This window comes from Acomys russatus, chromosome 18, assembly GCF_903995435.1.
Source record: "Acomys russatus chromosome 18, mAcoRus1.1, whole genome shotgun sequence".
In the NCBI taxonomy this organism is placed as follows: domain Eukaryota; kingdom Metazoa; phylum Chordata; class Mammalia; order Rodentia; family Muridae; genus Acomys; species Acomys russatus.
In genome coordinates, this window is record NC_067154.1 from 3,835,444 (window position 1) to 3,861,798 (window position 26,355).

Here is a 26,355-nt window from a genome sequence, read left to right on the forward strand (position 1 = left end):
CTTCTGCACTTGTTCCCACTGTCTGTCACCATCTGCCAGGAGGCTCTTCAGTATTAGGACCACTTAGTCTTGGACTGGTAGTGTCTAAAAGTATGATCCTAATAAATGTGCTCTCTTTATCAAACACCCAGCCTCAGAGACCTTTATGAAACAACAGAAAACAGTAAACATGTTGATTGATCAGCATTCTTCTGAAAGTGGACAGTGCCTGAGTTAACATGGAAATTAAATTCCGACAGCTTGAGCAGAGAAGAGAGAACATGTGTTGTCCCCCAGCTGACCACAATCGTACCTTATACTAGCAGTTTATTGATTTTTTTTCCTTTGAAGTATTTAAAGGAATTGACATCTAATGTTCACTCATTTATTGCACAAGTTTACAAATGAGCTTAAAGGGATGAAGTTTGCGTGTGAGCATCGCTGTGGTTAGTGCAGCTGAAACCTAGAGGCCAGATGCTTACATTTACAGGAAATTGGGGTTAAACCCCATGCTTGATCCTTGAGCCTGAGGGAACTAAAGTAATAAAAACTGTCTGTTTAGGTTTTCAATAGTATTTTTTTTATACCACAATGGGCTAGAGTGCAAGTTCCCAGAGAGCTGAGATTCTGTTTTCTTCCTAGCCGACGACTGTACCAGTCAGAGGAAGGGCAGGCTGTCAGCAGATACTTGCCCAGTGAACTATCCCTTAGCTAAAGCTGAGGAGTTTGGCTTGTGGTGCTGATGCACGCGGTCTTGTCATACATGCTGAAGCATTGCAGGGGTCGTCATGCATGCCTTTAGTAATTCAGACCCCTGCTCCTTTCTCAAGCTTTGCTGCCTTCCTGTCAGCAATGTGTTACTTTTGGAACACTGACCTGTTGGGTGTGTCCCACCCTCCAACCAAATAGAAAGCTTGGCTGGCTCCATGTCAGCATCACTGCAGAAAGAGGCAGCTAACACTCCAGCTCTTCCTGAGCTCCAGAACCTTGTAGTGACTTGAGTCTAAGGATGTAGACCAGCCCTCCATGGCATAGTACAGGTGACAGTGCTGACTGCTACATCAGGCAAGAGAGGTCAGATAACATTCTAGCTGAGAGGAAAGCCAGCTGTGCAATAGCTGTCAGAATTGACTCTGCGTGTGTGTGTGTGTGTGTGTGTGTGTGTGTGTGTGTGTGTATTTTCACAAGCCATGTTTTATTGGTCTCTACCAGTAATAATAACACCACAGGGGGAGTAAATCACAGCAGCACCCTCTTTCTTAGTACCTGCTGTGCTAAAACCGAGATATTCAGTTTTTGAAAACACTGCTTGTTTCTTGTACAGGCCTTTCACCTGTCTGGTTTGGTGTGCTAGGTGTGTGTGCATACGTGCTTGCATGTGTGTGAAGCTATGGTAAAAGGAATCTCTTCCTCTGATTTCATTCTCAGCAAGTTCACTATTGATACATACAAAGTCTGATGACCTCACCCCCACTCCCACCCATGTAGCATGTGGCCTCCTTCCCTGCGTGGTATGTGCATTTCACATCCCTTTCTCCCTCTGGTTTGTGCATGTCTCTGTGTGCATGAGTGTGTGTGCGCGTACATGTGTGTGGACATGAGTGTGTGTGCATGAGTGAGTGTGTGCATATGTGTGTGTGTACATGAGTGAGAGTGTGTGTGCTGCATGAGTGTGTGTGTGTGCGCGCACGTGTGTGTAGGACAGAGGTTGTTGTTTGGTACGTCCCATTGTTCTCTACCTTGTTTTTTGAGATAGAGTCTTTTCACTGATTGGCCAAACTGGGATTATAGGTATGTGCTGCCAAACCCAGCTTTTCACATGAACGTTGGCGATCTGAACTCAGGCTCTCGTGTTTGTGTGGCAAGCTGCTGATTCCTATGTGTTGGTGTTAAGTCCTGCTGCATGGCTGAAGGTGATTATCAAGTCTAAGAGTTTTTGTCCTTTGTAAATAGGGATGAATTGACTCCTGTTTCTTTCTCTTCTTATCTGCTCTAGCTAAGACTTTGATAATTATACTGAGTAAGAGAGCCAGTGCTTTTCAGCTTCCTCTGTTTGGTAGGTTTGCTACAGATTGTGATTTGCGGCTTATATTCCTAGGTTTTTCAGACTGTTATTGTGAATGGATGTAACATTTTGTCAAAGGCGTTTTCTCCATCTATTTGAGATGATCATGTGATTTCTGTCTTCATATGTGACTTGCAGGTGTTGAACCAGCCTTAAGATCTATGGAATGAAACAAACTTGACATGGTGTATGGTCTTCCTAATGTGCTTTAAAATTCAGTTTTCATGTATCTTCTGGGAGTTCTATGTGTGTGTTCACTTGGTCTATGCATTGCCCTTTCAGTCTCCATTTTACTAATTTCTTATCTTCACGGTTTCATGCTAACTGTTGCTTTTAAATTTGGCTTGCTCTTCCTGTTCTAAGACCTGTTACAATCAATTTATCTGTTTGGCATAGGAAGCCGATAACTGACACAAAGACTGAAATGTACTTTAAAGTTGCAAGCAGAATCTAAATTGATACTAATCTACTTGTAAACTAAAATAAACTACTCTAAACCGCATAACCTACATACATCCCAAGCACTTGCCAATCTGATCCTCGGAGGCTTCTCTCCCTCCTACTTCAACTGTGAACTCTCAACTCCGTCCCCTCTCCAGGAAGTCCCGCCTTCTACTTCCTGTCCTTCTGCCCAGCTGATTGGCTAAACAGTGCTTTATTGACAATTGTTACATCCACTCAAGACATTCCTCCACAAAGACCTTGCCATGTATGCATAATTAGGGTATTCGAAATCCTCCTGGTTTTGTTTAAGTGATGCCCACAGCTAAGAACTTTTCTTTTAGAAATGACTTAGCTGATCCCAAAGGTTCTGGGAATTTGTGCTTTCATTTTCATTTGGCTGTAGAAACTGCTTAATTTCTTCAGTAACTGTGATCATTTAAGAGTGTACTATTTAGACTCCTCAGGCACTTATATGATTTTTTTTTTTCTTTTTTTAACTATTGGTTTCTGGTTTTATTGCACCATGCCATAAAAAGATAAGTGAAATTATTTGATTCTTTTATATTGCCCAGACTTGCTTTTTGACCTACAATGAGGGTGTTTGGTGGGCTGCTGAGAATTGCCTTTTGTATCTGTCAAGTGAATCTTCCGTTTGACGCTGCTACTTCCAAGCTTTCAGTTGCATGGCCTCTCTGAAGATGAGAGTGGGCCTTGAAGTCACCTCCAGTCACAGTGTCAGAGACCCTCTGGCATTTTATGTCTGTTAGTGTTGGTTTTACGAAATGAGGAGCCCCAGCATTCAGTGCATGGATATTTACAACTGTTAGAGCTTCCTGGTGAATTAATCCACTAATTAATCTGTAGTGACCTTCCTTATCTCTTCTAGTTTTAGTGTGAATTCTACCTTGCTAGACATAGGAGTAGCCATGCCTTTGGTTCTCATTCTGTGACTCTCAGTCTGCACTATCTTTGCTTGTGAGTTTTCTTTTTTTCCTTCCTTCCTTTCTTTTTTGTTTGTTTTTGTTTTTTGAGACAGGGTTTCTTTTGTAGTCTTGAGTGTCCTGGACTCACTTTATAGACCAGGCTGTCCTCGAACTCACAGAGATCCGCCTGCCTCTGTCTCTGGGATTAAAGGTGTGCACCACCACAAAAACAGAGCTACTTGGACCTTGATCTTTAGTTGGTTAGCCAGTCTGTATCTCTTTATTGATAATTACAGGCCTCTTACATTTAAGGTATTATTGAAAGATGTTTACTATGATTTTCTTGTTTTTCTGTTTGAGTTATTTGTTTCTTTCCTACCAGTTTGCTGATTTACTATGTGGGACATGATGGGTTTTTTCCTACCTTTCCTCTTTCTGTTTATCCCTCTCATGAAAATAGTTTTTGTGTTATTATAGCTGAAACTGTTCCTCTCCCTTTTGTATAATATTCCTTTAAATATTCTGCAGTGCTGGTTTATTTGTTTACCATGAGCTGCCCTCGTTTTTGCTTGTTTTGAAGTGTTCTTTGTCTATTTTCAAAGAGAGCTTTGCTGGATGCTACAATTTCGGCTGGCAGCGGCTTACTCAGAGTTTGCAATATGTCTTCCTTGCCTTCCTGGCTTTTAGGAATGCTGCCGCAAAAGCTCATGCTCTTGTGATGAGTTTGCTTTGTGGATGAGTCAGTACTTTCCCCTTACAGCCTTGAGTGCTGTTCCTTTTCACTTCTGACACCTTGGCTGTACTGTGCTGTGGAGAGGGTCTTCCCTGTGTGTGTCTGTCTGGGTTTAAATCCCGTGGGCTTGAGCTTTCTGCTATCATTTTATTCAACAGATATTCTATGCCTTTAGTGCTTATCTCACAGCCTCTTCGCCCTGTGCATTCTTAGGTTTGCTGTCTTGATCATATTCCAAAGGGCGTGGGTGTCTTGTCATGTTTGCTGTGTCCCCCCCCCACCCCCCCACTCACTTTGCTTTATTTGAATGTAGTATTTCCTTGACCTTGTCCTCTGTTTCTGATATTCTTCTGCTTAGCTGAGTCTATTGGCAATGTTTTTTACTATTACCTTTTTGATTTGTTTCTTTCTTTCTTTTTTTCTTTTTTTCTTTTTAATTTCTGAGGAGTTTTGTTTACCTGATTTTTCCCCCTTTAAAATCTGTTTCTTTGTTGAGTATTTTTTTTTCTTGTTTCTGTCTTTTTCGTCCATATTGCTGATTTTATCATTCACTTGGCTAACTTTTTTCTCGTGTTGCTGACTTGAATTGAGTTCATGTGTTTGCTTAGATCCTTTTTCAGGTCACTGGTGATGTGGAAGTCTCCACTGAGCGTTTAAACTCCCAGTATCTTATCTAGTAGCTGAGGACTTGAGTCTTCTAAAGCAGCTAGTGTTGCCTTGTTTCTTGTGTTCCTGCGCTGTGCTTGACTGTTGGTTTGACTGTCTTACTGACCAACTCAAGAGGGCTGAATCCCCAGGACCTTTCGGGCAGGAGAGAACAGCCGTTGCAGAGGCATCTGCATGGGCAGAGGACTTGTCTTTGTGCTTAATCACCCCACTGCAGGGTGACACTTGAGTTTGTAGAAGGACAGATGGTGGCTCCTAAGGGTGACTAGCTGAGGCCAGCTGGCCTCAGGCTGAGGGGCTGTTAAGCTCAGTGGTAGTCTCAGCTATGAGCATGAGCCCCTTAGTTACTTTTCTGCCCCTATCATAAAATACCCTGATGAAAACAACCTACTCTGGCCTGCAGTCCACCATGGCTGGAAAGACACGGCAGCAGGGGCAGGGAGCTAGTTGGTTGCATCGCTTCTGCACACAGTGAACAGCAAGTGGGGCTGGGGTGTGAAGGCTCAAGGCTTACACCATGCCCCCCCCCCCCAACCCCCATTCATTGAGGCTCCACCCACCCCCTGAAGCTTCACAACCTCTCCCTACAGCACCACCAGCCGGAGGCCAAATGTTCAAGCACATGAGGGACTTTCATACTCTGCATTTTTCTATCACTGTCTTTGTGAATTCCCAAAACTCTCTCATTTTTCATTAGGAATGGAGTCAATTCTTCCTTACTCTGGTTCTTTGCCTTAACTGGGTCACAGAAAAAGCAGCTCTTACTCAGAAGTCTGCTTGGCCTTTCTTTTTCTTTTTTCTTTATTATTATGTATACAGTGTTCTGCCTGCATGTACATCTGCAGGCAGAGAAGGACATCACATCACATTATAGATGGTTGTGAGCCACCATGTGGTTGCTGGGAATTGAACTCATGGCCTCTGGAAGAGCAGACAGTGCTCTTAACTGCTGAGCCATCTCTCCAGCCCCGTGCTTGGCTTTTCTCATGGGGAAGTGCAAAGAGAAGAAAAAGCTGAATGTTTGTTGGTCTTGCTGTAGTTTTCACTTCATTGAATCACTAGGAGCCATTCTTGTATCTGTCTGTTCATCAGCAAAGCTCTTCAGAGCCCCGTGTGGCACCCTCTCTTCTGCAGATGTAGGCAGTAGCCGCTATTAACGAGCCCGCACTCCAGGAGCTAAACCAGCAACTCACTACCTTGGTTTCTTAGGTAACATGTTTCTGAGGAAGGGATTTTAGCTTCTTCGGTAAACATCATAATAATTATTATAAAGACTGAGCAACGTACTCATTCACTTCAGCTACATTATTTGCCCCCTCCCCAGGAGTCTTGTGTCATAGGATTAGGTCTTACTACCCTCACAGAGAACACCTTAGTTGAAGCAGGGACAGCATACTGTGCCCAGGCTTTCTGGACTCTTCCAGGTTGGAAAAGTAAGAGCCCAAAGTTCATCCTCACACTGATTTTTTGGGTATCAGTCCTTCTTTAGCACTGGCTGGCACTGTGGATTAGCGTTTATCTCCACATTTTAATCTTTTAGGCTCTTTCTCAGTTATTACGTGCACTTGAAAGTTAAGAGATCACTTAAACACACCTACTGGAAACAAAGGAGCAAGAGTATTTATTCCCTTTGGGGTTTAAATAAATTTGAAAGAGCAGTGCCAATACTGTCACTCCCTCTAATCCTGTTTTTTCTTGTGCAAACCCTTATTTGACAGTTAGTCCTTCTTAAAAGTAAATGGAATGTCTTCACCCATGCTACCCTGTCAACTGAAATATTCAAAAGTTATTTTTACACTCTATAATGAGATCTGCCATTCATTTTTTTCACTTGATGTCATTTTAAAATTCCCTGACCCTGAAGTATACTTGTTGCAGTGGCTTATTAAACATTATTGATGTGTAAATTGTTTTGTTTTATGAAGCCCCTGCCGAAAGCTATGGTGTCTCGTCTCTGTGAATCTAAGAAGGTTTGTGCGGCCGCAGAAATGCAGCTTCAGGTACGTGTGCTTGCTTCATGCTACCCACTGCCAGTCATTATTCCGTATATACACGCAACCTTAAATTCTTGCCAGTTATATACTTTTATTACAATAATTATGCTTCTGAACACCTTTCATGGCAGTTCAAAGAACTTGGCCAGAACTGACTTATGAAATTCTCGCTCTGTCTGCATGAGGTGCATGTGAAATGTGAAATATAGTCATTTCTCATTTTTATCAAGGAAGTAAAAGGCTAGCAGGGTATAGGCTCAGACCTAACCATATGGATTGTTACGCATTTTCTGTCTTTCAAAAAGAAACTGCAGCCCTACATGTGAAGTTTAAACAGTAATTACCATTAGTTTTAAGATAATATTTATAGACAATTTCCTGGCTTACCAGATGAAGACAAGGACAATTTTATGAGCCATCTGGATGCCAGGTCTGTTACCAGATGTTGGGATATTTGTAGTTACTAAGATTGTCTATGGAGTGTCCGTCCTTATGTCTTCATAGCAATCCACAGTATTACCCGGCGAAAGTCCTTTTATAACTTTGTTTTGATTTGGATAGTCTTGAGTAAATGGCCCAGGCTGGCCTAGAATGTGATCCTCCTGCCTCAGCCTTTCACTGCTGAGATCACGTGCATGTGCACCCCAGCACTGATGCCTTTTGTTTTGCTTTTAGATGTCTCTTGGAGCTTTCTCTTTGAACATCTGTTCCACTGATTTTATTTTAAGCCAGGAACCAACTGTTCCTTCCTGCGCATCCAAAAGTATAACCCTGAGAGGGCCGTGTCCCTGACAGTGCGGGGGCTAGAGCCTGCTTCCAAGCCTATGCGAAGCAGACCAGAGTGTAGAAAGGAAGGGAGTTGTTTTGTGTTGTGAGGTGGTGTAGACACTGTTTTAGAAAATGTGGCGCCCCTCTGCCATGCACTGTTTAACAGCGTGAGCACGTTTGTGTGGTGCTCAGGTTTTTTGCTCCAGGAATGCAGCTGCTGGCTGAGCAGTGTGCTATTCGCTCTTGTGTTGCTGTGGTAAACACCATGATCAAAGACAGCCTAAGGAAGAGAGGGTTTGTTTTGGCTTGCAGTTGCAGAGAGATCAGAGTAGAGGCACAGCAGCGAGGAGCAGGGAGCTGAGAGCACAAAGCAGAAGGAAGGTTCTGGAGATGACAAGGAGGCTTTGGACTCTCAGAGCCGGCTTCCAGTGCCATGCTTCTTCCAGCAGGGCCATGCCTACACCTCCCTAACCAGTGCTGCCCAGCTGCGACCACACGTTTATACAAGTCTACACTGACATCAGTTAAAAGGCACAATCGAAGAAACAAAGCTGCTGAATTCTAGCTTGTTTGCAGTGTGGGACAGAGTGTGCCTCCTCAGTTCAGGTTAGGATTTGGTTTCAATTGGCTCCACTGGGCATTGTTAGCCACTGCTACTCTCACAGAGCTGAGAGCTGGATTTAGGGTCTGTTGAGAGGACCAGCTGGAGGAGCACCATGTTTAGATTCAGAAAATGTCTTTATTTAACAGGGAAGGCTTAGCTTAGCTTTATAATTCACAGACATAATTCTATATGTAGGTGAAGCCGGCGGCCACGGGTCACATGTTTCCTTTATTCCAGACTAACCCACTGTTATTTCAAGTCAGCAGCTGTGCATTCACTGTAGACTCCATTTCTAAGCCAGAAAGATGCACTTCAGAGGTGTAATTGCATGTCAGACTTTCTCTTTAAATAAAGCACTTCAGCCTTCTCATATTGTGCTGCTCCTCAAGCACTCAGGTCAGATGTCCTGGTGAGAGCTGCCGCCTCCCTCTCCTCCTCCTCTTCCTCCTCCTCCCCATCCTCTTCCTCTTCTTCTCCTCCCAATCCTCCTCCTCTTCTCCTCCTCCTCTTCTCCTCCCCATCCTCCTCCTCTTCTTCCTCCTCTTTCTCCCCATCCTCTTCCTCTTCCTCCTCCCCATCCTCCTCTTCTTCCTCCTCTCCATCTTCCTCTTCCTTTTCCTCCTCCCCACCCTCCTCCTCTTCCTCTTCCTTCTCCTCCTCCCCTCCCCTCCTCTTCCTCCTCTCCATCCTCCTCTTCCTCCTCCCCTTCCCCATCCTCTTCCTCTTCCTCCTCCTCTCCATCCTCCTCCTCTTCCCCCTCCCCTCCCCTCCTCTTCCTCTTCCTCCTCTCCATCCTCCTCTTCCTCTTCCTCCTCCTTCTCCTCCCCATCCTCCTCCTCCTCTTTCTCCTCTTCCTCCTTCTCCTCCTCCACTTCCTCCTCCCCTCCCCCTCCTTTTCCTCTTCCTCCTCCTCTTCCTCCTCCTCCTCTTCCTCCTCCTTCTCTCCATCCTCCTTTTCCTCTTCCTCCTCCCCATCCTCCTCCTCTCCATCCTCCTCTTCCTCTTCCTCATCCTCCCTATCCTCTTCCTCCTCTTCCTCTTCTTTCTCCTCCTCCTCCCCCTCCTCCTCCTCTTCCTCTTTCTCCTCCCCCTCCTCCTCTTTGTTTTAGATTTTTCTACATGAAGCTTGGTTCTCTATACTCTCTAGACTGCAGATTCTGTGTTCAGGTTTCCTTTGGTGCTTTACTCTTTCCATGGCCGCTTTCCTCTGCCCAGGGGTGAGAGGTGGCCCCCACAATCCCCACTGCTGCAGCTGCCTCTTTTGCCCTTCCCAGCATAGATCTGAGGTCTGCTGTGGCCCTTGCTCCAAACCCCACAAGAGCTGCATCAGGGGTTGTCCCTTCTACACTCAGCAATGCACTAGAGTGCTTTTTACATTCTCCTCAACTCAACTGTGCCCACTTAGGTTTCTTTGACCAATTCTGACCCTCACACCTCTCATTACAATCTCCCAGGATCCAGGAAGAAACCAAACAAGATGTGTTAGATAAAGGAGACCACAAGCTGTAATTCTGATTTTTTTTTTTTTTTACATATTTTTAACTACATAATTCCAGTTTTGTGGCAACAAATTTAATGATGGATAAGGTTCAAAAGTGAACAACAACCTTTATTATGAAAAGCCCAAGAGTATCCTTTACGCTCTTGACTGGTTACATATGTGGTACAGAGTGCATCTCAAATAACACATATTTATGTTTGTGAGCCTTTTCAGCTGTGGCTCCTAATTACCATTCCGGTGTCCTTACGACATCTTTGACTGACCACATCTTAAATACAGGATGGACGACCAAAGCTAAATAGAGGTTTCTGTCTGCCTAGGTCTTTTATGCTGCCCTCGATCAAATCTACCACGGCCAGCATCCCCTGAAGAAGTCAACCACAGACATCCTCATGGAAACACAAGAGCAGTTTTATGGCTTACCCTATGTTCCTGACACTGTGAGTCCGCGATTGCTTATCTCTCTAGGTCGCCGTCAGTACCTCCAGGAGGACTTGCACTCCTTACGTTTGTGTTGAGATTGTTCATGGGCCATATGTTAGTTACCTCCTGGTACATCGAATGTCCTCTCTCGGTGCTTCCTAGATGCCTAGTAAAGTGGGTATTAGTCAGTATTCTGTTTAATTTTTAATTTATAATATGTAAATTTGTATATGTTTTTATATCTTTATATATGTTGAGACTCTGATAGTGGTCCTTACAAAGATAACTAACATTTATTGAGTACCTTACATTGTCCCAGGGCTTGTACTGCATTCTTTATATCTTTATATCTTATTTGGTGTCCTGTTGAACTAAAGGGCAGGAATCTTGGTGCCATTTCTAAGTTCTAGATGCTTAACTTCACCTCACTGCTTTGGAAGAAGAACTCTTAACTTCACTCTTGAACCGGCTTAGTCTTTTAACTACTCTCATCTCACTGGGGCTCATATTGAGGTCCTCTCCAGGATTAGATAGTGATGTGTTGGGAGTGAAAGCCACTTCAGACTTTGCTTATTACCAGGCTCCTATGGAAAGAAGACCAACTGATTTGCTCAGTAGTATGGCCTTAGAGTTTTTAGGGCTCTCCAGTTGTAGGTGATAGAAACCCAGTGAAGTTGGTTTAAGCAGAAAGGGCATTCATTGAGTCCCATACCTGGAAAGGCGAGGTGTGTTTGGTTCCAGCTAACCTGGATCTGGGTCCTCTATACCATCACTGGAAATGTGTCTCTTCTCTGCTTGTAGCTCTGTTCTCTGGGTTCATCTTATTTCCCCTGTCCAGGAGGTGAGGTGACTACAGCTGGGTAGAGATTGTATCCTTCCAAGCTAGTCAGTCCAATAAGGAGCTAATGTTAAGACAGTTCCATTAATTGCAGGAAGACAAAGGATTGAACATTAGAAGATGGTCAAGAGACCAAGTTAATCATATACTGTAACTAGCCACCAGGTTACTGTCTCTTCATCAGTAAATATATTTAGAAATAATTTATATACCCTGTGATGGGGCATGTGACCTTGACAGTGTCCCATTCATTAGTTTCTTATTGTCTTAGAAGCTGAATGTTCTAAAGATACAGAATACTGATCACACTAACTCCCCCACGGTGTGTGTGTGTGTGTGTGTGTGTGTGTGTGTGTGTGTGTGCGCCTTTGTGTGCTAAGCATGAGCTCTACCATTGGGCTACACACTGGCCCTAATTGCCTAGTTTTGATCATCCATCATTTGTTATTGTAATCTGTGATCTGCTGAGCTCTTCTGTATGCATGCTAGTGAGCACTGGCAGGGATGAGTGAAAACAACCTCTTCACTACGGAAGATGGAGTACTAACTGTTCCCTAGATTTTAATAGCTGTTACTTCATTTGTGGACTTACGGACTTTGTGTGTGTTTGCTTACCAAATATTCCACTTAGCTTTAAAAAAAAATGCAAGTTGGGGCTGGAGAGACGCCTCAGTGGTTCAGAGAACACGCTGCTCTTTCAGAATACCCAAGTTCAATTTTCAGTGCCTACATGGAGGCTCACAGCCATCTGTAACTCCGGTTTCAGGGACTCTAGCACCCTGTTCTGACTTCTACACTACCGGCAATAGGTGTGTGCCCACACATGAGAGGAGGGGGAGGAGAGAGAGGAAAGAGAGAGGAGAGAGAGAGCTCTTAAACACAAAATAAAAATAAACCTTTTAAAAGAATTAATGCAAGCTCCACTCCATGTAGATGCAACGTAACCAGTAAGGCTGTGTATCATAAGTAAACCCAGACGGGAGAGGACTGGACACTCTGCAAAGCTACAGAACTTAAGGGTGGCTGAGCAACGTGTCTGCTGTGTTCCCTTACCTCATGTCCTGGTTACCTTTCTATTGCTGTGATAAACATGACCCAGGCAACTTATAAAAGAAAGCATTTAATTGAATTTACAGTTTCAGAGGGTTCAAGTCCATGATGGCAGAGTGAAGAAACAGCTGAACACATCTGACCCAAGCCACAGGCAGCCAGAAGCAGCACACTGGAATGGCACAAGAATTTTGTTTTTCTTTTTTAAATCTTAAAGCCAACCCCTAGTGACACACCTCCTAATCCTTCCCAAACAGTTCTACCAACTGGGAACCAAGTATTCAAATATATGAGCCTATGGGGGCCATTGTTATTCAAACCACCGTGTTCTGCTCCCTAGGTTTGTGGCAAAATGCAAAATGTATGTAACCCAACTTCAAAAGCCCCCATAAATCTTTCACAAATTCAATGTTTTCTTCTAAGACTTGAGGAAATCCTTAATTATAACCCATGTAAAATGAAAAAGCAAATCACATACTTCCAATATACAGTGGCACAGAATACACACCAGGGCATAGTGAGGAAATACTGGGCCAAAGCAAAACTGAAATCCAGCAGGGCGGACTCCAAGTCCTACAGCCCTGTGTCTGATGTTAAACGGCTTTGGTGGTCCTGGCCTTCCAGCCTGCGGTGGCAGCCACCTCTCTCTCTCTCTGTATGCGGCTCCTCCTGGCATCTATCAGGCTCTGACATGCCTTCCATCTTGGAGGCTCCAATGCAATCCAGCTTCACGAAATGACCCCTCAGGGCCTCCATGAGAGTCCCCCGCCGTACACCTAAACTCATCGTTCTCCTTGACCATGGAGGAAGATTCCACAACCCCTTTACTTAAGTCTCCTCCATGACTCTAACACCATAACCACATGGATGATGCTGCCAAGTCTGACTGCCAACTTGGGGTGAACCCTGGCACCCCTCACTCATATGTCAGCTCTCATTTGTTGCTTTTCAGGAGCAGAAAATCCCTTAGGCTTAGCTGTGTGGAGGGTTACCCTGAGGGCACCTCTCACTTTATTCCGTTTCTGATGAGCCCTCTATTATGTCACCTCATCTCTTTAGCACAAGCCTTGGCTCCAACATTGAATGTTCTAGTGGTCTTTTAAACTGTGTATGTTTTATATCTCTTTTGCCCTACTTGTTCTTTTTCATTGTAGACCTGCGTGAGGGTGACTACTAACAACCATGCAACGGAGTCAATATTAGGCCTTCTTGAAATCCCTTCCATCAAAGAGATTACTTTTCAGTTCACCCTTAGGCAAATTATTAGGACAAAGGCAAAAAGCAGTCACGTTCTTTGCCAAAAATATCATAAGAATGATCTCTAGCCCAGGCACTAATATTGTCCCCTGAAACAGCTTGGGTTGGGTCTCCGCAGCTCACAGCTTGGGTAGAGTCTCCGCAGTCTGCATGCTCTTTGCATAGTCGTCTTCTGAGCTCCTGCCAGGATGGCCCGTCAAGCGCAATATACCTGACTGCTGGTCATGTACATAGATGCCCAGTTAAATATATGGTTATAAAACAGTGCCCACCCCATATATGAAAGGCCGGAAAATGAGATCTCTGCCTCACATTGTATATAAAACATGAAGCAAGTTGGAGCCCAAATGTGGGGAATAGTGAATCCAAAAGCATGCCGTTCTCATAGGCATTAAGTAAAAAACAGAAGACAGGCAAATTTAAGCACATTTAAATTGAAAGGTAAAACCGTAAGTTTAGTGTAACAGGAGCCAATCTGCTTCTATAAAAAATGGAAAACTTAAGATGTAGCAGTAGATATTTCCATGCACCTGTTTCTCTTTTTCTTTCTTTCTTTCTTTCTTTCTTTCTTTCTTTCTTTCTTTCTTCCTTTATTATTATTTTTTTTTAAAGTGTGGTTAAAAAGCATAAAAACTTGATGTGCTAGAAAAGCTGTGTCTTTACAGCCCTGAAAGGCCCTAAGACACAGGCACGCAGTAAGCCACATAAAACAGCCTCCACATTGACCAAGGAATGCTGACGAAACCATATCCTGCTGCCATTTGATTCTCAGCAGTTTGGCAAAATGTACGCAGGTCAAGAATGGGAAGGCCATGACGCTGTGGGCAGAAGTGCGGATGGTTCCTCTGTTTTGGAGAGAGCTAAGCAGTATGCAGTAACATAGGTTGTGGGCACTCCTGTGGGCGGCATTCCTCTCCTCTATTCAGGGTAGGGAACGTGAAGTGTCAAGCCCTCAGTTTCAGGAAGGCTTGTGACGGGTTTTGAACATTTCTGAAGAAGAGCTGAGTGGGGAGGAGTCTGTGAAAAGGGCAGGTTATTGTCAGCAGGGTAGAGAGAAGCACTGTGCAGAAAGAGCAGCTGAGGCATAGAGTTACGGAGCCCAGCAGGCTTACACCATAGGCAAAATAAGTGAGTTTCTTAAGAATCCAACTACGGGGGCTGGAGAGATGACTCAGAGGTTAAGAGCACTGACTGGTCTACCAGAGGTAATGAGTTCAATTTCCAGCAACCACATAGTGGCTCACAATCATTTGGAATGAGATCTGGTGCCCTCTTCTGGCATGAGGGTTTATATGCAGGCAGGGCATTGTATATGTAATAATAATAAATAAATAAATCTTAAAAAAAAAAAAAAAAAGGAATCCAACTACATAGAACGCTCATACAGAGTTCACAGCCATGTAAGACGGAGCATCACGGATACGTACTTTCTCAGGAAGACCTTAAAGAAAAGTGTCTTAGTTAGGGTTTCTTTTGCTATGAAGGGCACCATGACCACAACTCTTAGAAAACATTTATACTGCCTTACCATCTCAGAGGTTTAGTCCATCATCCTCCTAGTGAGAAGCATGGCAGCACGCAGGCAGACATGGCGCTACACAGGAGCTGAGAGCTCTGCACCTTGATCTGCAAGCAACAAAAGGAGGCTGAAAGCCACACAGGGTGTAGGTTGAGCATATGCGATCTCCACGCCTACCCCACAGTGACACACTTCCTCCAACAAGGCCACACCTCCTAATGGTGACATTCTCTATGGCCAAGCACTCAAACACATGATTACGGGGTCATTTCTATTCAAACTGTAGCTGGACTTTTTAGCTACTTGATTGGATTCCTTTTTCTGTCTTCCTACACCACACCTATCCCTTCCAACCCTCCAACACTAGGCAGGGAAAAAAGGTTAGAGGGGGAAAGAGGCATCAGTACCATTAAACTATTTCCTGCTGATGAGGGGCATCGAGTTCCTTGGGGTAGATTTGATCTTCATAATCAGGACATCTCCAGCAGGAGCAGGGGAGCAGCAGCGGCCGTGCCTCTCAGGGCTCTGGCATTATTACACCCTCTGAAGAGTTCCCAGAATTCCAAACATAAACTATCTGCAGCTGACAACATCACACTGCTGCCAGATCACGAGACAAATCATAGTCTGCTGCTGTGGTCAGTCTGAAGCAGCCCCATATCCCACACCTGGGATTAAAACGAAAACATATTCATATAACATTTCTGTGTTTTTAAGGAAACCAAAAATTCGCACTACACAAACCACTACAAAAAGTTAGGGAGTCACACACACTGCAGCTAGTGTACCGCTCTGGCTCAGGGATGGAACCATGTTTACTGTAGCAGTATTTATGGCTTAAGGGTGGCGGGCTATGTGGCTGGTGATTTGGTTCCACTGTGTGGGGTAAAGGGAAAGAGTATGTTTTAAGAACCCCATTCCAATGATGGTGAGAACCAGGACAGTGGTTGCCATGTACAGGGTGATGCAGAAGCAGAGGTGAGTTCTAATGTTGTGCCATATGTGCACATCGGGGCTGAGCAAAAGCAAAGCAGACAGTACATGGCTGCTAGCAACCACGGGAGATAGAAGGCAGCAGCATGTGACTTTGCAGTGTGCCCCATCAGCTTACCTCCAGGAATTCTTTGTCTTAAATAGTTTCATTCCATGAAATGAAACAATAAAAAAAGAAGAAAAAAAAAAAAGAGTAAAAACTGAACAATAACCTAAGAGTTCTTGTAGGGCTTATAAAATCTATACAAAATAGCCGGTTGCTTACAATGTGGTCTCAGTCTTTAGGCGATGATTACAAATAGATCTTTGGAGCATTCGTTTTCTTGGGAATAAAATGTCTCAGCTATCTTTGGGAGATGCTGTGTGGGATCACCAGCTTCAAAGCCCAGCTGTCTCCCATGAGACCCTCCAGAAGCCACCTTCACAGAAGAACAGCGTCCCCCAGCCCTGGAGGTCTTCACAGATTGTTGTGTAGCTAGCCAGCCCTTGGTGTGATGTGCTTTGGAGAACTGAACTCAAGTCACTGTAACTGTTTACATTAGTGCAACTGTCTCTGCTCCTCATGAAATATGGGCGCCAACTCTGTGAGTGAGTGAGTAGCCTTATTGTACCAGCATCTCATTAATATTATGTGAGTGCTAAACCACTTTGGAAAACAGAGAAAGTTAATTTTCACTTGACTTGTTTTTCCGTGTAGCAGTAGTTTGATGCTAAAAATCCAAGTCTTTTTATAATAATAATGATGATGATAATAATAATAATAATTGTTATTATTATTATTATTATTATTATATTAATTTAAACACCACACTTCAAGAAGATACATAATAGTAAATAATATAAAATTACACATTGATGACCCTAATTGAGAAGATTTGCCAACTAAATTAAATTTAAATGAACTTTCAAAACACTGATAAGGACCTCAAGAAGTGACAAAGAAACCTTTGACAGATAAAGATGCCAAGACCAATATCAGTGAGTGAAGGGTTTGATATCCCTCCTATTCATATAACTAAGTCGCCTGCGAGGTGGAAATAGTGATAATTTTAGACTTAGTGGGAATTTATAAAACAAAATTGAAGGTACTAAAGAAAGCCATCTGAAAGTGTTCGTTAACAGTATACACCACTTTACATGTATATTAGTTAATAATATAAAACAGAATCCAAGCCAGGCATCATACTCAAGAGGCAGAGGCAGGTGGATCACTGTGAGTTCGAAGCCAGCCTGGTCCACAAAGCGAGTCCAGGACAGCAAAGGCTACCTAAAGAAACCCTGTCTCGAAAAAACAAAAAACCAAAACAAAACCAGAATCCAAGTCATCTTCAATTGGTTATAAGGTGATTTTACGTCATAGTCCCACATGATTTTCTGTTGTACTCTTGGCCTCCCCCCTGCCTGCCCCCTCCAACCCCCCACCCCGCCGCTCTCTTTCTCTAGACAGAGTTTCTCTGTGTAACAGCCCTGGCTGTCCTGGAGCTCACTTTACAGACCAAGCTGGCCTCAAACTCACAGAGATCCCCGCCTGCCTCTGCCTCCCAAATGCTGGCCTTAAAGCCATGTGCCACTATGCCTGACATATTCTATCTCTTAATGAGTGGTGTTTTATTGCTTTTTAAGAACAAGATATTTTTATTTTAAAATCGTATGTACACGTGTATGTGTGTGAGTGTAAGTGCCCTCAGAGTCTGGAAGAGGGTTTCAGATCCTCTGGAGATAGAGCAAGGAGTAGATGTCTTGGCATTCCATGGGTGTTGGGGACAGAGCTCCAGCAGCTCTCTACAAGGGAGTGCACACTGCTAACCCCTGAGCCATCTCTCTAAGTCCTTGTTGCGTATTTTAGTCACCGAGTCCCCTCCTAAGAGTCTTTTACTTCAAAGTGATTGCACGTTTCTTCCATTTTAACCCAGATTGTATACAGGGTTATAATTTTGCTGCTCTAGTATTCTAGCTTTTAATCTTTGTTGCTGCTGTGTTTTGAGACAGGGTCTCTATATAGCACAGGCTGTCCTGGAGCTCGCAGCCTCCTGCCTCAGCCACCAAAGCATCAAGACTACAGGTGTGTGCTGGCCACCACACTGACTGGGTTTGTGTTTCTGCATTCCCATGTGCTCTGAAGTTGGTGAGGGATATCATATCTAGGAAAGACTGGGAGAATTCCTGTCCTCTCTGTCCTTCCAGTTGGCTTAATGAGTGTTTTCTGGTACAGACTATGAACAAATTGACTCTCATGTGAAAGGTATGTTGGTGTTATCATTGGTTCTTTAAAGTGCTTTGTCAAACTGTGGATGGTAAAGCAGTGTTTCTGGTACAGCTCTTCTTAGACCACCACTCTTCCTTTTAAAAAAAAGGTACCTTTCTGGTTTGCAAGAGGAACTTGTAGTCTTCTACATCCTTGTCCAAGCACGAGTGGCCCTGACTCTCCCTGCTGTGCCAGCAAGTGTCACGGAGGCCAACAATCTGAGTAGAACTGACTTATGAAGTGAAACAACAGGAAAAAGAAGGCTGGCAGAACAGGAGAGTGCCCTGACAGCCCAGCTCAGCTGCCACCAGCCTCGGGATTGGGTGGAGTAGCCTGGGAAGTGACACTGCTGAGCCATCTGCCAGGGGACATGGAGTCCATGAGGAATGGCTCCTCTGTAGAGAAAAGAAATGTGCTAAGTGTGATGCCATGTGACTAGACTGTCTAGGTGTTGGCTCACCATACCTGTCTCCCAGGACAGAGGTCAAGACACGAGCTCTGTGGATTGAGGCTGTTCCTATCTAGAGATCTAGGAGAATCTGTGGGTGACTGTGCTGGGGAGCCGAGCGTAGACGCTAGACTGATGATGCCTCTGGTGTGCAGGACATGCCCTTCTCATGGGGACAGCCTTTTCTCAACATCAGCAAAGCCCTCAATTTTAAACATACTGTTTTCCTTTCTACTTCTGCTCTTTCAGCCCCAGCAGTGTAGTGTTCTGCTCTTTATTATGTTAGGGTTGCGTCGGCTGGATGGTGGCTTGAACGCTGTTTATAAAGTGCTTGCTTTGAATGTGGTCTCTGATTCCCAGGGAGGACATAATACACGCAGGCTCGCCATACGGTTTGGTGTGATCTGCAGGCTTCCCACGTTGGAATTGCCTGGTTAGGAAGTAGATTCCTAAACTGACATTTCTGTGGCCAGGCTTGTCTGTTCCAGGGAAAGTAGCTGCTCACTTGGCAGCTGGGAGGTGGTGTGCTGCAGCGCTGAAGGGGGCTGCATAGCTGCTGTGCAGACCACATGCGCGTGCCCCGGAATCTCATCCCACAGCCCTCCTCATCCTACAGCTTCCTGGGACGAGGAGTGAGAAGGGCTTGGGAGATGGTTAGGCTACACCACCTAGACAGTCCTGCCTAACAGACTTGTACCACGTAACCCACTATGAGATTTTTTTTCTGTTCACTTGATAATTTTTAAGAACTTTTTGTTGAATTATTTGTGGAAAGTATAGGAATAATGTACCTTGATATACTGTAGAGAGAATGCATGCCAATGAGTATTTTTGTATTTAAGTATATTAAAATTGTCGTCAATTTTAGTTCTAAATATGTAAAGCTTTTCACAGGCAATTTCACAAATGAATGAATTGACTTAATGGTGCTGGGGATGGAACCCGGGGCATCCACATGGCAGGTGACCACATGTGTCATTGGTTAGTTCCAACATCAATATGAACTGGCATCACTGCTTATTGCATCAGGTAATAATAAGCTTCATTTTTTTTCTTTAGTTTTTATTTTCAAAATATGGATGAAGCATGACTATCATGTGTTAGGATGTGGATGGCGGAGCTGTATGGAGGAATGGAAATCACGCCACGCAGCCGACCCACTTGAGAGGCTTATTAGGGAATACAGAGACAGTCTCAGGAGACACACGAGGGAAGGGAGGGATAGGAGGAGTTCCCTTTATAGGCTACCTAGTACATGTGCAGAAAGTACATACGTGTGTGCAGAGGGTGCACACGTGTTTTAGGGGGCCTGAGTTCTGCCCCGGGCAGTGACGTGTTTCCGATGACATGCTTCTGGAATGGCTTTGGTGTTGCCTGTTTTTCCCACCATCATCAGGGCTTTTAGGGGTGGCTGTATCGCTGCCTTATTACTGACATAATGAATAATAATTAAATAATTTTTACCATTTAGATTAAAGGGCCTTTGAGTATTTTTTACATTAATGATATTTAAAATAAGGCTGGTAAAAGAAACCATGACCACACAGCGGATGTCTTTGCCTAGACATCTGAAGCCACTTTCCACCTTTGCTTCTTTCATTTCACACCTGCTCAGAGATGTGGAAGGAGGACTTACGGGGCTCTTTACATGGCATGTAAAATAGACTATTAGCTGGGCATGGTGGCTCACACATGTAATCCTAGCACTTGGACTGCTGAGGCAGGAGCATTGCTGGGACAGTGAGACCAGTTTGGCCTAGAGTGACTCTTTTTTTCCTCCTCACCCCCCTCCCCCGTTTATGTGTATGTGTATGTATACACACAGATATATACATATTTATATATGTGAATATATTTATATATGTCACGGGGGGAGGAGCTAAATATTTACTCTTCTCTCAGGAATAGTCAATTTAAACTCTGTGGTGAAACATTTTCTTGGAACAGTTCCGTCTCCTCCCAGGCCTGTGTTCCAGCCACCCTGCAAATGGAAGGTCTCAGTGAGGGGAAGGTCTTGCTTGGGTAGAACTCTACCTTTGAATATTTAAAGTTGTAAGCAAATGTTAGATTAAAGAAAACCATGCTCACCTATCTTTGCTTTCCTTTATCTTCAACACAGAGCTGTCTGGTGTATATCTAGAGACACCTAAGTGGTTAATGGTGTGTTAAATTCCTTTCCTCTTTGGCTACATAAACAACTGAGAACTTGTTTACCTTGCCTGCCATGCCAGATTTACTATGGCTTTATAACTAAAACACACACGTGCTGTAGACTGGAGCATTAATCTCAACGACTGACTCATTCTCTAAAATCCTCTAAGGGTTCAGCTTGTGGGAGAACTGAACTCTAGATCTCATCCATTCAAAACGCGCAGTTGTCTAGGTTTTTTTGTTTGTTTGTTTTGGTTTTGTTTTGTTTTTAATAATAGTCTTTTGAGCCAAGTCACCAGCGTCCATTTTATTCTCGATTTCTGTGTGTGGTTTTGCCCCCCTTTTGGCCTGTAATTTGCTGCAGAGCCCCCCCCCCCCCCCCAGAATATTAGAAGCTTTGTGCTTTGAGCGATGCTCCTGTGTTTCTATTTCTGGCAGCCTTTATTCTGGTGACTTCAAGGTCAATCACAGTATCAGCCACAGGGGATATGCACAGACCACAGGGCCTCTATTGCTCACAGAGAGATAGGCATGCAGAGAGGCTTCTACAAATGCCTAAGAACCTCTGGGATTTCCCTTGGGGCCTCTAAGCTGTCTGCCTGGCATTTTAAGAAGGGCTCCTACTGAGTGCACTAAGTGGACATTTTAATGGCATTTGGGGAAGGTAAGCTATGCACTTGATTAAGAGTTCATAAGCTGTGAAAAGCCCCACAGCATGAAGTCTTTTTTCCTTCTGATCCTTAGCTCTTCCCCTGGGAGCAGCCTGGGTGAGAGTGGCACAGTTACAAATGTCAAATGGAAAGTCCTCAGCTCTGCAGCTCTTAGTGATTCCCTCCCACTGCTCTTCCTGTTTTCCTCCCAGGCAGGCAACAATGCCCTAGCTTCCCCAGTGAGCAGGTGCACACACAGCAGCGGCTCCTCCACAGCCTCCTGGATGCTCCTCCTAGGTTGGAGATTCTGCATGGTCTTCTCACCCAGGCTTTACAGCAGGACATAATAACTCTAACAAGATATTCACATGTCTATTAGTAATAGAATAATCTCCCAATATGTGGCATTGCCAGAAATGGTGTATGTTAGAGCAATGAACAGGTTCTTATGAGTACTTTCTTAGTCTTTTGGTGAGTATAAGGGTTTATCTCTGTTAGTTGTTGGCCAACACTGTTGCTAAGTGATCACCCTGAGGTCCTTGCCTCCAGCAGTGCTGAGATACGCATTGGTTCTGAGTTGTCCCCAGTCCTCCCTACGGCTGGCTCTTCTGATTCCCGCCTTTCTAGAGGCTGAGCATGGTCTCCCTGTGCTTTCATTTGATGGTTCTCCAGACGATCGCAGACCACTTCATTGTCTGTCATCTGGGTGACAGATTCTGATAGAAGACTGACAAACTGAGTGGGGACATGAAAGAAAGGGACCACTTGAGAATGGCGATCAGGGACAAAGGTTGTGTTGAGGTAGTGAGGACTCTGGGGAGCATTGAGAACACAGGCCCATCGGAGGTCAAGGGTCAAGGATCATGAGCTACAATGCTGGTTGACAGGAGTAACATTAGTGTAGGTCATCCTAGTCCACTATTGGGGAAGTGAGAGCTGGGGGGGGCGGGGGTCCAAGGAACAAAGCAGGGTGGTCTGGAACACAAAGACTGTTCCTCCAGACTTGTGACTGGTAGGGCGTGGAGAAGGAAGCCAGCATTATAAAGATGGTCGTATTTTCAGTGGACTCAGGAGAAGGGGACAGTCAAAGATGATCAGTGAAAACACATGTGGTTTTGCCAGTGACTGGATTTTAGAGAGCTCAGCAGAAGGTAATGAGAGAATAGGTTGGAGAGTGAGGTGCTCAGCACTCTTAGGGATCAGCCAAGTGGATGGCTTGTCTTGGCACTGAGAGAAGTGGCTCAGAACAGTGGGGCAGTGAGTGGCCCCTGTTGAGTGCCTACATGACATTGGAGTGGGACTGGTGGAGAGGTGGGGTCAGTGCATGGAGTGGGGTGAATCTACCCTGGGACCTCCCATTCTTTAGACACTGGGAGTCAGAAAAGGGGCCTAGATATGATGAGTTTTCATAGTTTGCAAAGGGCAGTTACAGAAGCCTGATGTGTGTTGAACAGGGAGAGACCACAGAGTGAGGATTAAATGCTGCCCCAAGGCATCACAGACAGTTCCACAAATATGCAATAGCACTGGACTGGGGCTCTCTGGTTTGTAGTAGTTTGCTTTCCTGAAACAATGACAGTAGAACAAAAGATAGTGGGCAAAGCATAGGCCAGGAAAGACAGATATATATCATTTATTATTAAGTTGCTTGTATATATTTTGAACATATTATACAGTTATATAATTATTCAAACATGGGAAAATTGTTCAATTTTTCTAGCACTCAGAATGACATTGGAACAACATGGAATGCTGCATTTGTGTATCAGATAGTAGCCACTTTGTGCATTAACAATTTGTTCATGAATATGTATACACAGGTTTGACCGGAAGGATCAGTAACCTGAAGAGCTCATATACCCACCTAACCCACTTGGGGTGGATTCATGCTAAGAAAAGAAATATGAATAAAAAAAAACTGTAGGCTCAATCCTCACGTGTACAAAAACAAATTGGAATGAATCCATTATGGCCTGCTCTGTGACAGTGACACTCTGTTACAGTCATTTGTATCCATTCAGCCTACAAGACAAATAACTGACACAGGGAGACTGAAACATACTTTAAAGCTGCCAGCACTTCGCTGGGCAGAGTCTGAACTGAATCTAATCTACTAGTCAACTAAACTAAACTACTCCAAACCTTATAACACACATATATTCCAAGCACTTGCCACTATGACCCCTGGCTGGTCCTTGTCAAGCCTCACCATCCTCTTCCAACCGTCAAACTCTTCTTCCCCTCTAGGAAGTCCCACCTTCCACTTCCTGTCCTTCTGCCCAGCTGATTGGCTAAACAGTGCTTTATTGACGGTTGAAACATTCACTCAACATTCCTCCACAATTCCCCCTTTTACTCTAATGAAAAAAAAACCCTTTTACCTATACATTTATATCATTACACCAATATGCAATATATATACACAATAACCACAAAACAATCTTATCATTCCTATATATTTTTATATTTTCAGAGAAAAAAATCTCTGAGTCTCACCTTGTTCTTTCTCTGAATAAAATCAATAATAACACAATCAATTCCCAGTGAAGATAAACATCCATAGCCCAAAGCCTTATCCACCCTCCTTTAAGGAAAATAGGATGGCGTTCTCTTTTTAAGGCTTCTTCAGGCTGATTTGGGACGAATAATTCCTATACAGGGGCCCAAATAAAACTAGGAAAAAGGTTAAACAAGCTGAGATAGCATTTGTAGTCCAGTCTCTAAATATTGAGAAGTTCAGGCTTAATAAAAGTCCTGTGTGGGATGGTCTGAAATGCTGGACCAATTGGAATCAGGACTTTTTCCAAAGCTGTCTTAGGAGCTATTCTGTTCTGAAGACAACAGCAACCGAAGCACTTGTGAATGGAACATGAGGAACGCAGGATGTCAGCATCTCAGCATGCTGGAGGATGAATCCTGTCGGGTCTGATCCAGCATCAGTGTCTGGTACTTTAATTCTGAAATTATATAATTTCTCACAAGCATTATACAATTCTAAAAGTATAAATTCATAAGGTGTGTAGGATGCACAGAACAATCGAAGCTAGTACTGTAGTTTGAGTTCATGTACGTATAGACTGACTTAAGTCAGTAGTCTCCCTTTCATCCAGGTCTGTTTTATTTTGACCTCTTTCAAAAAGAAAGCATAATATTACCATTACCAAAGAACATACAATCATTATTTAGTTGAAATCAAAGCAAGATTGTGTAGTTCTTAATGTCCTTCTCTAGGCTCTGTGGCACCTGATGGATAGGTTAGGCCGCTACCTGTCTCCCGAGGAAATGCACCCCATTTTAGAGACAAGTCAGTTGCTCTGAGCAAAAGAAGACAAGGCATTAAGCCTTAAATAAACTTATGCATACCCTAGGCACCTTGTACTTGGGTTTTCACACTTGCAGGTGTTTTTGTCTCAGCCCTTCTCTCCATAGAGAATGGACACTTCCACCTTTTTAGACTGAATGTCCTTCTCTAGGGTCTGTGGCACCTGATGGATAGGTTAAGCCGCTACCTGTCTCCTGCGGAAATGTACCCTGTTTTAGAGACAAGCCAGTTGCCTGAGCAAAAGAAGAGAAGGCATTAAGCCTAAAATAAACTTATGTATACCCTAGGCATTAGTTCCTGGGTTTACACACTTACATAAACTCCCATTTTTGAGAAGTTTATGAATACCCTAGGTACCTTGTACATGGGTTAACACACTTACATAAACTCTCAGCCTTCCCCACGTCTGACTACACCCACAAACTGTGAGTCACCTCCGTGCTGCCAGCCTCCCCCATGCCTGACTACACCCGCAAATTGTGAGTCAGAATCATCTTTTTCCTCTTGAGTTGTTCTTGTGGGGTACTTTGTTGCACTGATACAACATGAAGTCATTGTGATGGTGGCATGGTCAACACAGTACAGATGACAGGCAGTGTTGTTGTTGGTAGTGGAATAATGGAGGTTTAGGTTGAGAGGGAATTTAAGTTATAAAAATAGTGTGTGTGGGAAAATAGACTAATCAGCTGCTCACAGAGTGGGCCAGAACAGGAAATGGCAATAGACTTATTCCAGTAGGGATCTCATTGTGTGTTCAGCCTGGTGTCCTCTGGGATTTGATAGTCCTCTCTGCTTTTTAAGAATAGCCACTTGCCAGGCCACCAGAGGTCCTCACTGCAATGCCTAGCTAGTTGTTTAGGTGGCCAGATGGCAGGTATGTGTCTTTCTAAAGGCCTTATAAGACCATGTGTTAAAGTAATTTACCTCCGACACACCTTCACTTGTAATGAGTGTGGTGACTAATTAGAAAAGAGTGCTAGCTGCTTTCCGGACACTGTCTCCAGACCCCAACTTAGCACTGATGCAATCTTTCTTTTCACATGTGTATGTTTTTCTGTGTCTCCAGGAAGCTTTGAAATATTCTCTGATTTATGGGGAGTGAAAAGTGAACCAAACTTTCTCAGATCATGTAGAAAAACTCAGACCCTTAAAAGCCAGAAAGAAACAGCATTTGAAATGATTTATACAATTGCAGCAGAGACTTTTTTCCACTTACCCAAAGTACAGTCTAAATACTTTCACATCGCCGAGTCTGTTAAAGGGCAGCAAGGGCTGTGTGTAAATCACATGTAGTTTACATTCTCAGAACCACTTCTAGCTCATTTTCCCTCTTGAAACCCAGCACATCCCCCAAACAGTAACCAGCTGCTTATTACGTTAAAGTGAAGATAGAAACACAGAGAAAACTGGAGGACAAAACACAGCTCTGCTGTAGTTCAGAGCATCACTGCCTTGAGAGCAAGTGGGCAGCGCCGGATGCTGTGAGCATGGTCAGCCAAGAGCTCACTCGCAGTGAGGATGGTCAGCCAAGAGCTCACTCGCAGTGAGCATGGTCAGCCAAGAGCTCACGCGCAGTGAGCATGGTCAGCCAAGAGCTCACTCGCAGTGAGCATGGTCAGCCAAGAGCTCACGCGCAGTGAGCATGGTCAGCCAAGAGCTCACGCGCAGTGAGCATGGTCAGCCAAGAGCTCACGCGCAGTGAGCATGGTCAGCCAAGAGCTCACTCTCAGTGAGGACGGTCAGCCAAGAGCTCACTCTCAGTGAGCATGGTCAGCCAAGAGC

At 44.1% G+C, this 26,355-nt stretch overlaps 1 protein-coding gene across 1 annotated transcript in view; it reads left to right on the forward strand.

Annotated features, from left to right (window-relative positions):
* The window catches only part of Mipep (mitochondrial intermediate peptidase), a 125,882-nt gene that overhangs the window by 54,332 nt on the left and 45,195 nt on the right, over positions 1 to 26,355 (forward strand). Inside the window, exons 15-16 of the mRNA XM_051160657.1 lie at positions 6,736 to 6,810; positions 9,998 to 10,117. Of these exons, the coding sequence (XP_051016614.1) occupies positions 6,736 to 6,810; positions 9,998 to 10,117 (195 nt within the window). The remainder of the gene's footprint in view (positions 1 to 6,735; positions 6,811 to 9,997; positions 10,118 to 26,355) is intronic.